This window comes from Salvia hispanica, chromosome 1, assembly GCF_023119035.1.
Source record: "Salvia hispanica cultivar TCC Black 2014 chromosome 1, UniMelb_Shisp_WGS_1.0, whole genome shotgun sequence".
Classification (NCBI taxonomy): domain Eukaryota; kingdom Viridiplantae; phylum Streptophyta; class Magnoliopsida; order Lamiales; family Lamiaceae; genus Salvia; species Salvia hispanica.
In genome coordinates, this window is record NC_062965.1 from 19,796,135 (window position 1) to 19,811,954 (window position 15,820).

Sequence of the window (15,820 nt, forward strand, 5' to 3'; positions counted from 1 at the left end):
TAATAGTATTAAGTGGGCCAAGACAGTAGAGCTCGTGCAGCTCATTATATCACTCACTAACCTTTAATTTTTTTACTATTTTTATTGTAGTCCAACTACCCTAATCTCCATTCAAAGCAAATCGAAAAGTTTAGACATTAGACATTCTAATAATTGAATTTATTCTGCAACAAAACTCTATTAATTGATTCGATCTCATGCTATGCAATTTGAGACTTGGGCAGCAAATGAGATTTGTCTAAATTTAGGGAGTAAAATGCAATTTCCTAATATAGAGGAATATGCTTCTTCAGTTATGCTGGCTTTTGCATCTTTCAGCATCGTGAACATAACTACTTCCAACTGTTAAAAACCACAAGCCAGAGTCTGGATACTGAACCGGGTCATAAACCGGATCCAACCGAAGATGCTGCGCGACTACTTCTGCTGCTGCAAGTCCAGTCTCACCGACGCCGACGACGCCATTTCCGACTGCGATCCTGTTCTTCTGGTCTCGGGCATAGCCGGGTCAATCCTCAACTCCAAGAAGAAGAAATCCGGGTCCGAGACCAGGGTTTGGGTCCGGATTTTGCTGGCAAATTTGGAGTTCAAGAACAAGCTCTGGTCCATGTACAATCCTGAAACAGGTCAAATTATCAATTTTTCTTGCTTTTTTATGTCAAGTTTTAAGCTTTTCTGATATTGAATGAATTTCTGAATGTGTAGGGTATACTGAGACATTGGATGATAGTACTGAGGTAGTTGTGCCTCAAGATGATTATGGGCTTTATGCTATTGATATTTTAGACCCTTCTCTTGTAAGCTTTTATTTATTTACTATTTAATGCCTTTTTTGTTCTCTGATTTCCCTGCATTTTTCATGCTTGATTGTGATTGTTTATGTAGTGGTTTAGTGTATTATTGCAGCTTCAGTTGTTACACTTTATTTGATTGCACGACCTTCTTTATGCTCTTGTTCTCAGCTGCTTGAGTTAGCTGGCTTGATCAAATTCAAGACTAGCATGTATCCTTGTAAGTGTAATTCGGCTATGGTGTATGTTTAGTCATCCTTGCTCAAGGTACATTCGCGTCTAAAGCATGGAGCAAGGCGTGGTTTTAGTGAGAAGTGAATGAAATTGGTTTGGAATTGTGAATGAACTGGTGTGGTATGCATCAATGTGCTAAACTGGCTACTCCGGTTGCTACCCCTTGGAGCTTCGGATATGATATCTGAAGAATAGATTTCAAATAGGCTGCGTTAACATTTACTGCATTGAGCTATTTACTTTGTTTCATTTATCGACTATCTTTGGTTTGGGATTCTACTTTAGATGGCTAACATTTATGGTGATTTATTCAAGATGATAATGTAATCATTTGCTCAACTTAATGGCATATTCCACTTTGCTGTAGATTTGTGTAGCTGCTGTAGTTTCTCCCCTTTTGTTTTAGAAATGTGTCTAATATCATCCCTTTTCTATGCCAGTTTGTAAAGCTTCTGCATTTGACCGATCTGTATCATTTCCATGATATGATTGACATGCTTGTTGGATGCGGGTATAAGAAAGGAACGACGTTGTTTGGGTATGGCTATGACTTTCGCCAAAGCAATAGGTAGTGTGGTCTTCTGTAAAACCTCTTTACTGTGTTCATTAAGGAAATCTTTTCAACTGCCAATAACTCAAAATATTGCAGAATTGGTCAATTAATGGATGGCCTAAAAGAGAAGTTAGAGACTGCTCATAAAGCTTCGGGCGGAAGGAAAGTCACTGTAATTTCACACTCGATGGGTGGATTGCTGGTCTCATGTTTCATATCTCTTCATAATGATGTATGTCAATTCAGTTTTAGTTCACTATGTATATATATATTTTCTTGCTTTCTTCTGCCTTACTTTTTGTTTATGCATTCCTAAAACGTTGCATATGAAGGCATATCGAGTGATTTGTCTTTGAAACTGCAGATATTTGCCAAATATGTAAATAAGTGGATTACTATTGCCACTCCCTTCCAAGGTAGCATTACTCGTATTCTATTCCCGAACCTCTGCTAACTAAGCAGTTTCCCAGTCTTTGCTAAACTGGACATTTTAAAATCTGTGCAATTCACTAAAACTAATAACTATAGTTGTAGAGTGGATTTCTATTTGCTTCATCTACGAGTTCTGAGGTGTTTGTGAACAGGTGCACCGGGATGCATCAATGATTCTTTGCTTACTGGATTGCAGTTTGTCGAAGGCTTTGAAAGCTTCTTCTTTGTGTCTAGGTGGTCCATGCATCAATTGGTAATTACCAACTTGCTTTAATTTCAAATACAAACTTGCTTATGCCTAAATCTGCAGAGAACCTAGGATGAAGTTTCTATGCCTAATGTTATGTACCAGTTATCTCTGATTTTAAGTTAACACTTACCAATCTCTCGGAGCATGCTTTAGCTGATTGAGTGCCCATCTATCTACGAGATGTTGCCAAACCCAAGTTTCAATTGGAAGAAGCAACCCGTGATCCAAGTATGGAGGAAGCACTCCAACGGTGAGGAGACATCCGTTGAGCTGGAATCCTATCACTCGAATGGATGCATATCCCTTTTCGAAGCTGCATTGAAGAACAACGAGGTAGTTTCATCCTCATCGATAACCAATTGAATAACATATCTTTCCGTCTGTTCTGCACGAGTACTGGTTTTGAATGATGGTTGCTTACAGTTGGATTATGATGGAGAAACAATAGCCCTTCCTTTCAACTTTGAGATCCTTAAATGGGCTAAGGGCACCCGGGAAGTCCTTGAACAAACTCAACTCCCTCAGGGGATTCCGTTCTACAATATCTATGGAATATCTGTTGACACACCCTTTGATGTTCGGTAGGTAGAGGTCTGTACAAGTTTAAGAATTTCTATCTTCTAGTAATTTCCCTGATATGCTAACCTCTCTCAGCTATGGTTCGGAGTCTTCTCCAATAGGCGATCCATCCGAGATATGCCACACGCTGGTGAGCAACGCGCACCTCTCAAACTGATATCGTGCATACAGAGCTTGTAGTAGATGTTATGCCTTGACATCTTTGATCACACGCGCACACATTGTGCCTGATTTTCATAATCTTAACTGTATTCTAACTTGTATGTTCCTATGTCGTTCAGCCAGAATACTCTTATGTAGATGGTGATGGAACAGTCCCATCCGAATCAGCACAGGTACGCTCTCTGCCTCTCTCTCTCTTTCATGACGAACTCTGATAATGTGGAGTGCAGGCAGACAGTTTCGATGCAGTGGAGAGGGTGGGAGTATGTGCAGGTCACCGGGCACTGCTGCGTGATGAGAAGGTGTTCGAGCTTATCAAGAACTGGCTGGGAGTTTCTCCGGTGGCAAAGGCGAAACACTCTCACGCATCCAAGGTGATGGCTATCTAGTGTATGAGTGTGAGCCGAGCTAAGTAGATGGAGCACACTCTCACTAGCTAGAATGTTGTATCCACGTACATATATATGCAATATACGTATGCGCATACGTATTTGGTATATGCCCATGCATGTGCAATAAGAAGACGAAGAAGAACATATATTTTTATGTATATTATGTAAAGATATTGTATGTCTCAGATGTGCCAACATATACGTATCCACTAAACTAGCTAAACTCACATCTTTCTTTGCTTCGACCATCTCTTTCCCTCTCACACACACATTCACACACAGTAAAGGTCCAGTTTCTTGGTGGCTTCAAGCAAATGGGCATTCTTCTCCTTCTCCTTTTCTCTCTCTCTCACACACACATACATACAGAGAAGACAGAGGGACAAACACAACTACACAGGCGCACAAGTTATATACTCTTCTTGTAAAAGGTTGTAATCCCAACCCCGAGGGCCCTCCACATCCCGTCCCGACAGTATTGTGAGGGGTGTTCAATCAGGGTATGCGGTGACCCGCTAAGGGGGAGGACCCTTAACCCACTGTCCTGCCAGAAGCCTACCTCTCATGGCCTCTCACTTGTGCCTGAGAGATGTTACAACTACACGGCAATAATGAGAATCGATCTTTGCCCATTGTTGCAACTCAGCCCCTCCAGAACCAACTGCGCTGCCTTACATATAATTTTGATGGTTGCATGCATAATTGCATATACGTATATGTATTGAATTGTTCAAGTGTTTGTATGAAAGAGGAAAAGAGGGCTTCAATAGTACTTATTGTTTCCATGTGATTTTACCAATTTTCAAGGATTGGATTTTGTTCCACGCTTTGATCGTTCATTTCTTAATCTTGGATTTATTTCTTTTTTAAAAATTGACGAAGTGCTCATTTTAATTATCCTATGAAAAAGAAGACGTGGAAGTATGATATTGGGGTTTATTATCATAATTATGCAGTAAATAATGGGAGATGGCAGTGTAACGACAATTAATCAATTCCCATTTCTTTTTTCAGTAAGGACAAAATCCATAACTTCAAATTGATTCATTTTCTTTTCAGGTAGTATGATAAGAAAATTACAGTATTACTAAATAATAGTAGTATGATGTATTACTACCGTTTTAAAATTCGATTCTTTCTTCATTTCTTTTCAGCAAGTAGAATTCATATATATTATTTAATTTCCAAACTCCAAGTTGACTAAAGTTAACGTTTTGTTTTTCTTCTTCTTTTGGACTTAAAATATTAATATGTCAGATATTGTGTGACAAGTGTCTTGAAAAAGTTAAATTAAGTTTAAATAACATTAAAAACAAAACAAAAGGAGAAATATAGTAGCAAAATTGAAGTAATTTAATTGTCACTTCCACCAATTATTAGGGACATGCATGCCAAATTGAGAATAAAATCTAGTCTAGCACAACACGTGGCACTCTCATCAATCTTTATCATTTTATATAATCTTATTAATGACACGTACCCATTCTTTTTTAATGGAATGTTATTATATTCCTTATGGGTCTGCGGTGTCGAATTAAAATACATGCAGTTACTGACATATTTGTTAGTATTATTTCTTCATTTTTATAAGTGTGGTAAGTTTATTAAGAATATTAATAGTTCCTTAACTGGAAAGTGACGACATGCCCCTCTACTTGTTTTCTAATGGTCTATCAAATCTAATTAGTGAAAACGCTACATATATTTATAAATTAAATCACATGATAATTATGAAAATAGAGTTGCACGTGGCATGATCATATCCCATCAAATAAAACATAACATGGATAAGATTGTAACTAATTATAATTAATATTGTGAGAGGCAAAAATTAGTGCTTTTGAAAAAATGGGATAAGCATCCAGCATTTGTCGGGATATATAATTATACAATTGATATAAACTTTTTCACATTTCTTTCGTACTGGTACAAAATGTTTGAAGCCATATATATTTCAATTTAATATTATTGCGTGTTTGAATGTCCTTAATTTTATCTACTTGGCATACAAAACATATATGATACAACGATAAAATTTTATGTACCGATATAAAATGAAAAATATTTTGTACCAATATAAAATAATGATAAACCTTTTGTATCCTGCATAAAGAAAAAAAGTAAAAATAACGAATAAAACTAACCGAATGTACTAAAGTGAAATATGAACTAAATATTTTGTATAATTTATATAAGTTTTAAACTTTTATACGATTGTGATAAAAAAAATGTGAAATATTTTGCAGTGTATTTACCCTGCATTTGTCACAACCATGCATTTTCGATTTTTTATAGTGATTTATCTAGATAATTAAATTTTCAATTTACAAATTGGCCAAAAAATCATGTAATAAATTAGTACTGCTACTAATTAACACGAAGGAATATTGTATTTTGAAAAGTTATAAACCAATTAGGATTGTGTGTGTGAAAGGCTAGAAAGGTAGATGGTTCCAATAATGGTCAAAAGTTAATTAAATATTAATAGAGTAAAATAGAGTGAGATTCGTGGCATGAGTATGATGATATTACCGAGAAGTTAATTAAATATTTAAATTAATACTATTGCTTTAATTTCATCTTTTTGTTTTTACTGAGGGGTGGTGGCCGGCTCTAGCTACCTTTTTTATTTTATTTATTTTACTGTCTTCAACGGTCAAACTAAGCTGTTGCTTAAGTTCGCAATCTTCGAGATGCCTCTCTCTCACTCTCTTCATTATAAAATACTCCATCAGTGTCCGTATCCCGCTTAAGATGACGCGTTTTTCTTTTTAGTTTGTCCCAACTAAGATGACACATTTCCTTTTTTAGAAATTTTTTCTCTTCAATTAATACACTCAACCACTTTTTCTCACCCCTATTAAAATATTCACATTTTTTTCCCTCTCTATTTTAATACTCCCACCCACCTTTTCTCTGTCCAATTAAACACATTAACCAATTACTCTTAAAACCCCGTGCCGGCTAAGGAATGTGTCATCTTAGCCGGGACGGAGATAATTATTCTCTTCATTTATTTTATAAAAAAAATTAATTTAATAATGTTGTTTGGTAGTGAATATTGTGAATTTTATCGGTCGATCATAAACTCAAAGTCTCCTTGATTTATAGTACAATATTTAAATGCACATTTAAAACATAACTAAATATATGTACATTACAAGAAAACGAATACGCAAGAATCCGATGTAAATGTATGTACATGTACAATAATCTCAAGTAGAAACAAATTCGAGAGAGAATAAAATATGATTAATTAATTTGGACATAGACCCTCCAGACAAGGGTTAATGTCATGATATAGGTAGCACGTTAACGCTAACGCATTATTTTTTATACTATCATTTATGTTTTTACTCGCACCATAACAAATATTAAGGGTTATCAATTATCATAGTTTAGTACTCCTATTTGATTTCTGATATTAATTTTCAGTTTATTTGTAGATAGTCTAAACCTCGCAAATTTGTGTAACAAATTACAGCATTGTAAAACTGACAAAACTCTACAATAAAATATGTTTGCGGATGATTCTAGTCTAGGGTTGGGTAAAAATATCGAAAAAATGATATATCGCTCGTATCGTATCGAAAAAATATCGAAAAATTATCGAATTTTCGGTATATCATAATTTTCGATATAATACGGTATCATATCATAAGTTTTCGATACGCTAACGATATGAATTTTCTTTTATCACGATATATCGTTTTATATTGAATATACGATACATATCGTATATTCGATAATACACGATATATATTGTATATATCGAAACATATTGCAATTCAATACATATTGAAGTTTAAAATTATAAATATATATGAATCCATTTAATTCATTAATATATTTAGAAAATATATGTATGATACCCTAATAAGAACATTATTTATTTTATTGTGTTGAAGTTTTATTAATTTTTGTGTTATTTTTCAATTTTGAAATTATATTTTTCGATATACAAATATTCGATACGATAACGATATTTCGATATATCGTATCGATCTTTGATATATCGTTCTTAACGATATATCGAAATATCGATACGATAATGATATTGATATTATTCATATTGAAAGTTCGATATATCGAAACTTTCGATACGATAACGATATGAAATTCTTTGTAACACGATATGATACACGATACAACGTTTTCGATACGATATATCGTATCGACCCACCCCTATTCTAGTCACATACAATCAAACAATTTTGTAAACTAATAAGGCTATTTTAACAATAAATTGACGTTGGAATATTAAATTCAACAAGCTAGTGCTAAAATTCAAGTCATATAGTAGTAGTAAGTAGTAGTAGTATAAACTATAATAATTTAAAACAATAAAATAGTGGAACATATGTATCAAAATTAGAAATCCTTAAAGCTATTACATGCAGTGTCAGTTCCATACATGAATTATTGTTATGAGAGAGAGTCCCGTGTGCAGCGAAGGAGGAGTTTGACGATGATTGAGATATATATATTATATATATATGTGTGTGTGTGTGTGATAAAGATTAGAATGTGAGAGAGTTATGGGTCTGTAAAGGCCGCTTCTGCTACTGCAAATCCATCCCCACCTGATCAAACACGATACTCTCTATCTTAGGATTCATTCAATCTATCTTTCTCTCTCTAAATAAACATGTGTATATACATATATCAATTATTTGAATTGATTATATGAGGAGTGGCAGTGACAGTTTTCTGACATTTATCATATCAATCAGTTTATCTACTCTACATATTATGGGTGTCGGAATTATGGAGATTAAAGCTACCAAACCATTACCTTTTCTCATTCCTCAATACCTCTTCCTCTATATATTTTTACTTAGTTTAATTAACATTTTAAACATATTTTTAAAAATATATCTCTAAAGAATTCAAATTTACAAGTTACAACCGACTCAATTCTATAACTCTTTTTTCACTTTCGTAAATACTTTAACAAGTGCAATATATATAGAATTACTATTCAATTTATTATGCAGTTGGTTTTCACTTGAAGGATCATTCAAGAAACAAATTTTGTTGTAACTTGTGATTATTTTTCAACGAATAGTAATTAACTAATATATGCATAAAGTGGGTCTATTTAATTAATTTAAGATTAAGAGAATCTAGGAAATCTTTGAACGTTCAAAGAGGATGGTTTTGGGATTACGAAACCACATGCTTTTAGGTTTACCACCCCATGTGTTTACCCTATAAAACTAAGCATTAATACTAATTTTAACCATTTATCAAGATAGCTTATTTCAACTTTACTACCTACTTGCCTATCTACACCTCTCTATATCTTTCGATACACTCTCTTACGTGTGAAATTTTGCACGTGAAAATGTACATTCTTGTTATTTTTATATTTGTATTAAATAGACAGTTGTATAGTGTCTTTGTTTGTACCTTTGCTAAAGATTGTTTGTAAATTACTAATTCGGTGTTTGATGTCTATTATGCAAAGAATAAATATAACGCTAAACACATGCAATCGTCATAATCATGTAGCATACCATAAATTAATATCGACACACTATGATTATGGATATGTTAACTACAACACTATCACTTTTATGTATGATATATAGCCTTAAAATGATCATATTGGTTGGATGTTACACTAGAACTTACACTATATTGATAAATAGTGGATCGACATATCGATCAATTTATAATTAATTGACTACATATTCCGTTGAAAGAGGACTAATATACATTATGATCATAAAAGAACCTTAAAACATCTGTATAAGTCATATATCCTTAACCATATGAACAAATATTCTTCTTTCAAATATCCAAAAAACAAACAAATAAATCTACTTTTTGCACTTCTAACTTGGTTATATACTTTTAAAAAGCAATTAACAATTTATAAATCCAAAAGTAATGAGATACTTCTATTGTTATCCACAACAAAACAAAAGTGAAATAACAATTTTACCCTTGATCAACCCTAGCACAAATTTTTGTCACTTGCTTGAATCATAGAGGTTTTTGGGATTAGCGTCTTTGTCTGCCCTTAAACTACTAGGCACCCCCTTCATGACCAACAAAATCAAGAGAGAGAGTTTTACAAAATCGAGAGAAAGAGAGAGAATTGTGTGTGAAAATCTTGCACTTTGCTTTGGAACAAATGATCTTCATATTCTCTTTCATTTAATCTTTCTCCTTCCCCATCTCTATTAACTAGCTCAACAATTCATGCACCAAACACTTGTACCCCAAACTCCAAACCTTGTACCACATCTCAAGAAACAACCATGGCTGCCATGAACAACTGGCTGGGATTCTCTCTCTCATCAAATCAACATCACCACCCTCAAAACCAAGAACTAGGGTTTCACTCAGATCAATGCTTTGATCCCATTTTTGAAACCTTCAACACAAACCCTCCACCCCAAGGTAGCACAAAATCTTCATTTTCCATTTTTTTTCCATTTCAGCACATCAAAATCAAATCTTTTGTAGTGGACTTGGCTTATTTATTCAATTCATTAACTTTCCAAATCTCCCTTTTCCTTTTTATGCAGATTGGAATGTGAAGGACGACAGCAATATCGACTCCTTCTCATGCAACCAAAATCAAGAAACCCCAAAACTAGAGAATTTTCTTGAAGTTGGAGTCCAATCTTTTGCTGCTGCTGCTGCTGATGATGATAATCATCAAAACATGATTAATGGAAGTAGTCACAACATGGGCCTCTCCATGATCAAGAACTGGCTGAGAAGCCACGCTGCGCCGCCGCCTGTGGAGAAGCCAGTCGACGAAGCTCCTCCTCCGCCGCCGGAGGCGCTGTCTCTCTCCATGAGCACAAGCTCTCAGTCATCAGACAGCAAACTCGGCGGCGGAGGAGGCGGTGCAGTTGAATCTGTGCCAAGGAAAAATATAGAAACGTTTGGACAAAGAACTTCAATTTATCGTGGTGTAACAAGGTCTCGTAGTATTTTTTTTAATTATTAGGGTTGATGAGAAAAATTTAATCATGTTTATTTCTTAATTCATTGAAATAGAAGTTTAAATAAAACCATTATTTGTGCAGGCATAGATGGACTGGGAGGTATGAAGCACATTTGTGGGATAATAGTTGCAGAAGAGAAGGCCAAACTCGGAAAGGAAGGCAAGGTACAAATATTTAATTACTAGTAGTATTTTTTTCTTTAATCGATACTCCACTTATGAGTATTTAATAAACTACTATTGTAATGAAGTATTTATATGATGTTTCTTGGGGTTTTAATTCACTTTTTTTTTACATGGATCGATGATTCAAACCTTCTGCAGTTTATTTGGGTAAGTCATGTTATTTGTTTATTTTTCTTAGTAATTAATTTTGTTTATATATAAAGATTATTTGATGAATATTTATATAATGTAGGAGGTTATGACAAGGAAGAGAAGGCCGCTCGGGCTTATGATTTAGCTGCCTTGAAATATTGGGGAACCACCACCACCACTAATTTACCTGTAATTTGATTTAAAAGGTTATTTATATTTTTGTTTAATATCTCAAGAATGAATTATAACATGTTTTATTTTAATGTGGCTTTTCAGATTAGCAATTATGAGACAGAAATTGAGGAAATGAAGCACATGACAAGGCAGGAATATGTTGCATCACTTAGAAGGTAGTAATTGTTTTGAAATATTAATCAATCCTTTTTTTTGTCTAAGAATTTTTAAAAAAAACTAATACTGTCGAATTATTTATTTCCTTATTAAATCAGAAAAAGCACTGGATTTTCTCGAGGTGCATCGATTTACCGAGGTGTTACAAGGTAAATAAGGACTATTATTTCATGTTTATAAGTTATAATCATATTATCAACATTAAATATATGTTGTAATGTATCGAATTCATCTTTAATTTGTTAAAATCAAACTATTATCAGACATCACCAGCATGGAAGATGGCAAGCAAGGATAGGAAGAGTGGCAGGGAACAAAGATCTTTATTTAGGAACTTTCAGTAAGTTATTAAAATAAATCTACATTTATAGAACTTAAATTACTTTATTATGTACCATAGCACGTTAATTTGTTACGTTTATAACTTTCCTAAGGCACACAAGAGGAGGCAGCCGAAGCATATGACGTGGCAGCCATCAAATTCCGCGGCCTCAACGCGGTCACGAACTTCGAGACGAGTCGCTACGACGTTCGGGGCATCATGGAGAGCATCAGCCTCCCCATCGGCGCAAAGCGCCTCAAGGAGGCCGGGAAAGGTGATATGCTATTGCAAATGCAACGGGCCGACGAAGGCACCCTAAATAATACCTACAGCTGGCCCATTATCGGGTTCGAGCAGGCCCGGCCCACAAACATTCAACCATACCAAAGAGTGTGGTGCAAACAAGATGAAGATTCCAATGTGGGATTCAATGATATTCACCATCATCTTCAGTTAGGGGGAAATCAAGGTTTCTTGCAAACCTCAATGTTGCAGCTCAACAATCTTTCTGGCCTCGACCCCGTGCCTGGGCCGGTGTCGTATGAGAACAATGCAGCTTGTGTTGGGAGTGGTTTTGGATATGAGGGCGCGTTTGGATCGTCGGGGGATGCTTATAGGAGTTTGTACTATCAGTCTCAGCAATTGGCGTCTAGCGGGAGCGCCATCACAAATGATTGCACAATGTGGAACGGGACTTGAGGGCCGTTTGAGAGAAGCATGTGCCATCGAACAAACTATGTAACGTATTTGTTTAATTTGTATTTTGGTAAGAATTGATTAGGATGTGGCTGTAGTTCATTTATAGCCAGTGTTTAAAGTTAATTAAATCTCGTTTCAATGAGATTACTGGCTATCAACTTTGGGAACTTTGGCTCGGGTATGTATGTTATTATTCAGAGAAAAAAAAGTACTGTCTTTCATGAAGTGTTTTATTTTATCACTTAACCTTCTGCAAATATGAAAAGGGCCTTCTTGGCATACAAAAAGTTAATTTTATTACAAGCAATGAACCCATCTATTCATTTTTGAACTATTTCAAAACATTTTGAACAATCTAGGGCATATTTTATAAATCACAAATTATAGAAAAAAATTTAATACTAATTTAGTCAATTTCTAATAAATCCTGCAACTTTTGAAAATGATCAATTATATCCTAACTTTATCATTTTCTAATTTGTCCCATAATCTCATGAAATTATATACAATGTGGCAGACGGAAAATACATACTACGTGGAATTAATGACGTTATTTACATCTAGTTAGCCACATCACTTTTACACGTACACATTGCGTCAATAAATTCATATACCCACCAAAATATCACCATGAGACAATTAGGAAAAATAACAGATTAAAGTAATGATATAATTGGCAATTTGTTAAAGTCGTAGATTTAACCAAGTAGTATGATTTTTTCGGCAAATTGCCCTTTATAAAATTCAAGAATATGTGAACATATAGAGTTGGCTTAAATAATTTTCTAGTAATCTTAGCACTGATTATGCATAAATGATGCATTCACTTAAACTTACGAACTCTGAAACATTAGTTGTTCAAAATACTTGAATCACAAACCAATCCATTTCTTGAAGGCCAACGCAGCTTCTCTCTTCTTCAACTGTGATTCTGTCTGAAATTTGGGCGCCTTGCCCTTATGCAGAGTTTTATGGTACTTCAAAAACAAGGTGCGGTACTTGTACTTGTCCACGAACATCCCGCCCTCCTCCATCATCTCAACAACTTCGTTTGCTCGGATGAAAAACCCGCCTCTCACAAATGTGTAAAGCACCGCATCCAACAGCTCCACATCAAACTTCATCCCACTAGAAAAGGCGAAAGACTTCATCTCGCCCCACAGTTCAGCCACCTCGATGTATTTGCCCCCGATTGCAGCATATCCAGTGACCATAGAATGGAAAGTCTGCGCATTGGGAGGAAGCTCCAGACTTCTCATCTTCTTCAGAGCCTTCTCCGCGTCTTGCATTAGCCGTTTCTTGCAGAAAAAGTGAATTACACTGTTCCAGTCATGGACTCCAGAATCCGCTGTCTGACCTTCCTGTATTTCCTGCAATAGCTTTGACATTATATGAGCATCGTCTCCCTCTGCGCAGCGCTTGGATAGCAAGTCAAAGTCCTGTTCAACGACTCTAGGTATTTTAGCCTCTTTCATTTCCTTGAACAGATCAAGGGCCCCTGCTGTGTCCTTCTCAACCACCCGGGATTGAATCAGCGACTGGTAAGAACTCGCATCCAGCTGAACACCAGCCCTACGGGCGTCTCTGATCAATGATTTCATCTCAGCAATCTGGTTTTCCTTATGATATGCTTTCAGGAGGAAATTATACACTGACGAGGTACATCTGATGCCAGCCAAGCGCATTTCATCCAGAAGGTCATGTGCCTTGTCCAACCAACCGAGGGAAATACAAGAGTTGATGACATGAACGAGAACCGAGTTATCGGCAGACATAGGGGAATCTTCTTTCTCCGCCTGTATCAAGAACTCGACCAAATCCTTTGTGTTTCCAGCCTCCAAGAACGCTTTAACTAGTTTCACATAAGTCATCTCAGTTGGCCTAAGAATGCCTCTCTTGGTTGTGACCAGCTCAACTTGCCCCTGCAAGTTCACAACCGAGGTGTTGAGTAATTCTCTTGCCTCGGCTTCAAGGCTTAGAAACTTTTTGTCACGACAAAAGTCTTCATAGCACGAGAAACACCTTTGAGGTGTTGCTGGATTCTCGTGTATTTGATGTGGTGAAGCAGTGCCTAATTTATCAGTCTCCAACCGCAAAGTAGCCACACCGAGAGAATTCTGAGCTTTCTTCGCCTTACGAAGCATTTCAAGAACCATCCGAGAGGCAGAATCTAGATCGCCAAATTTCAAGTGACACGAGAGAAGACAGTTGTAGAACTGCCGGAGCTGAACACCAGTTATATTGTCAACTTCTTCAACATGTCTCCTGAGCTTTTTCAGCTCGTCCCTCCGGCCATTTCTTTCATAAATATGGGCCATGATGATCGACGAAGTTGCATCAGTTTTCATATTAATCCGGGGGATCATATCAAGGAGCTGCTCTCCTTTCCTAGTGATGCCATACCGAAGGCACCCCACCAGAGCTATGTTAAGAGCAGTTGCATTAGGCTTCATAGAAATCAAAGGCTCGTTGCACTTCTTCCGTGGATCAACCCTCCCGTCATGGAACTTGTAACCTATTTCAAGAACCAATTCGGCCGCAAGGAACGCTCCAGACGGACTGCTGGCCATATAAGCTATAATAGCAGACCAAGCTGCCACAGGAGGGAAGTTCTCCATCTCGATTAGTCTCCTCAAAAGAGTCGAGGAAGGAATAGGCAGTCCACATTTAGCAAGGCCTAAAGAGAGGTAAATGAGGATCTCCCTATCGAACAACGTCTGCTTGTGTTCCTCAAAAGCTTTATCCACCAATCCATAGGCCTTTTGAAGCCACTCAATGTCTAGACTCTCTGTTAATCCCGCGATCAGCTTGCACAGAATGGATTTCCTAGCAAACCCTTCCATCCGCATATGCTTCTCGTGCAAATCCCACGCATCATTGAGCCTACCCTCATTAGTTGCAGTCTCCAACTCCTCATGAAGTCTGCCTATGTCACGAGCCTGAACTAAAACTGTCGAGAAATTATGTGAAAAAACATCCACCCCATGTCGAAGCATCAAGGCACCATTTTGGTCATGTAAGTAGGGAAAACGCTTGGTGCCAACGCAGGGGCATTTAGAAACTCTACCAAGATAATTATGTAGAATGTAATTCGATGTTGCTCGACTTATCACTCTTCTTACATGCAGCATTTCATCTGAAAATCTAACAGGACGCAAAAATCATCACCTTAAACTACTATCTACGCACAGGAACACAAGATTTAGCAATAAAAGTAATATACAAAAGCTCAATCATGCATCCTAGTCATCCAGTTTAACAAGCTTAACTTAATTGGAGCATTTTGTCGAACAGTTAGAATTCAAAACAGACACTTTCAGCACTAAATCAGTCAACAAAATCTCACAAGCTCGTCATAATCAATCAACTCAAAGTTTTCACCTTTAACACTAGTAACTGAGCCGTCTATCCTATTAACCAAAATCACAAGCTTAATTTCAATCAGACATTTTGTCGAAAACTTACTTTCGCGGCGGAGAAGAATACTCAGTCGGGAACAGATCCTCTGCGGTTTACAAAACCACAGCACACTCTGCTGTGGACAAAACCCAGGTAATTGGCTTTAAACGCACGAATATCATACGGGGCCTTTCATTTCCATTTTCATGTGCTATTTTAGTTTAGGAAAACTTTTGACTTTAATATTGAAAAACACTATCAAATTACTACTAAAAAAAACATATAAATTATAAGCATTTTTTATTGGTGATATAATATTCCTAAATAAAATTTGCTTAATTAAATGTTTTACATTTGATAACTATGACTAA

General features: G+C 36.1%; 3 protein-coding genes across 6 annotated transcripts; 2 read left to right on the forward strand and 1 right to left on the reverse strand.

Annotated features, from left to right (window-relative positions):
- The first annotated feature begins 203 nt into the window (after positions 1–203).
- Positions 204–3,616, forward strand: LOC125206407 (phospholipase A(1) LCAT3). 3 transcript variants are annotated; one of them, XM_048105669.1, is made up of 11 exons: positions 205–626; positions 706–737; positions 1,466–1,593; positions 1,675–1,810; positions 1,943–1,994; positions 2,163–2,263; positions 2,414–2,593; positions 2,684–2,841; positions 2,915–2,969; positions 3,121–3,174; positions 3,232–3,616. In XM_048105669.1, exons 1-11 carry the CDS (start codon positions 407–409, stop codon positions 3,388–3,390), a joined length of 1,275 nt encoding a protein of 424 aa, XP_047961626.1. In that variant the 5' UTR covers positions 205–406; the 3' UTR covers positions 3,391–3,616. The 3 variants fall into 3 exon arrangements, with proteins under 3 accessions (XP_047961633.1, XP_047961626.1, XP_047961622.1); XM_048105665.1 differs by having other exon boundaries at positions 206–626; positions 706–797; XM_048105676.1 differs by lacking the exon at positions 1,943–1,994 and having other exon boundaries at positions 204–626; positions 706–797; positions 2,207–2,263.
- Positions 3,617–9,474: 5,858 nt separating this feature from the next.
- LOC125210831 (AP2-like ethylene-responsive transcription factor BBM2) lies at positions 9,475–12,275 on the forward strand. The gene is made up of 9 exons (XM_048110437.1): positions 9,475–9,804; positions 9,933–10,335; positions 10,443–10,525; positions 10,685–10,693; positions 10,779–10,867; positions 10,955–11,028; positions 11,128–11,178; positions 11,293–11,369; positions 11,464–12,275. Exons 1-9 carry the CDS (start codon positions 9,663–9,665, stop codon positions 12,048–12,050), a joined length of 1,515 nt encoding a protein of 504 aa, XP_047966394.1. The 5' UTR covers positions 9,475–9,662; the 3' UTR covers positions 12,051–12,275.
- A 457-nt stretch (positions 12,276–12,732) lies between these two features.
- On the reverse strand, positions 12,733–15,650 carry LOC125209119 (pentatricopeptide repeat-containing protein At1g03100, mitochondrial). Of its 2 annotated transcripts, none has more exons than XM_048108730.1 (2): positions 15,516–15,650; positions 12,733–15,194 (listed from the first exon to the last, which is right to left on the reverse strand). In XM_048108730.1, exon 2 carries the CDS (start codon positions 15,179–15,181, stop codon positions 12,923–12,925), a length of 2,259 nt encoding a protein of 752 aa, XP_047964687.1. In that variant the 5' UTR covers positions 15,182–15,194; positions 15,516–15,650; the 3' UTR covers positions 12,733–12,922. The 2 variants fall into 2 exon arrangements, with proteins under 2 accessions (XP_047964687.1, XP_047964693.1); XM_048108736.1 differs by having other exon boundaries at positions 12,733–15,186; positions 15,516–15,638.
- Positions 15,651–15,820: the final 170 nt, after the last annotated feature.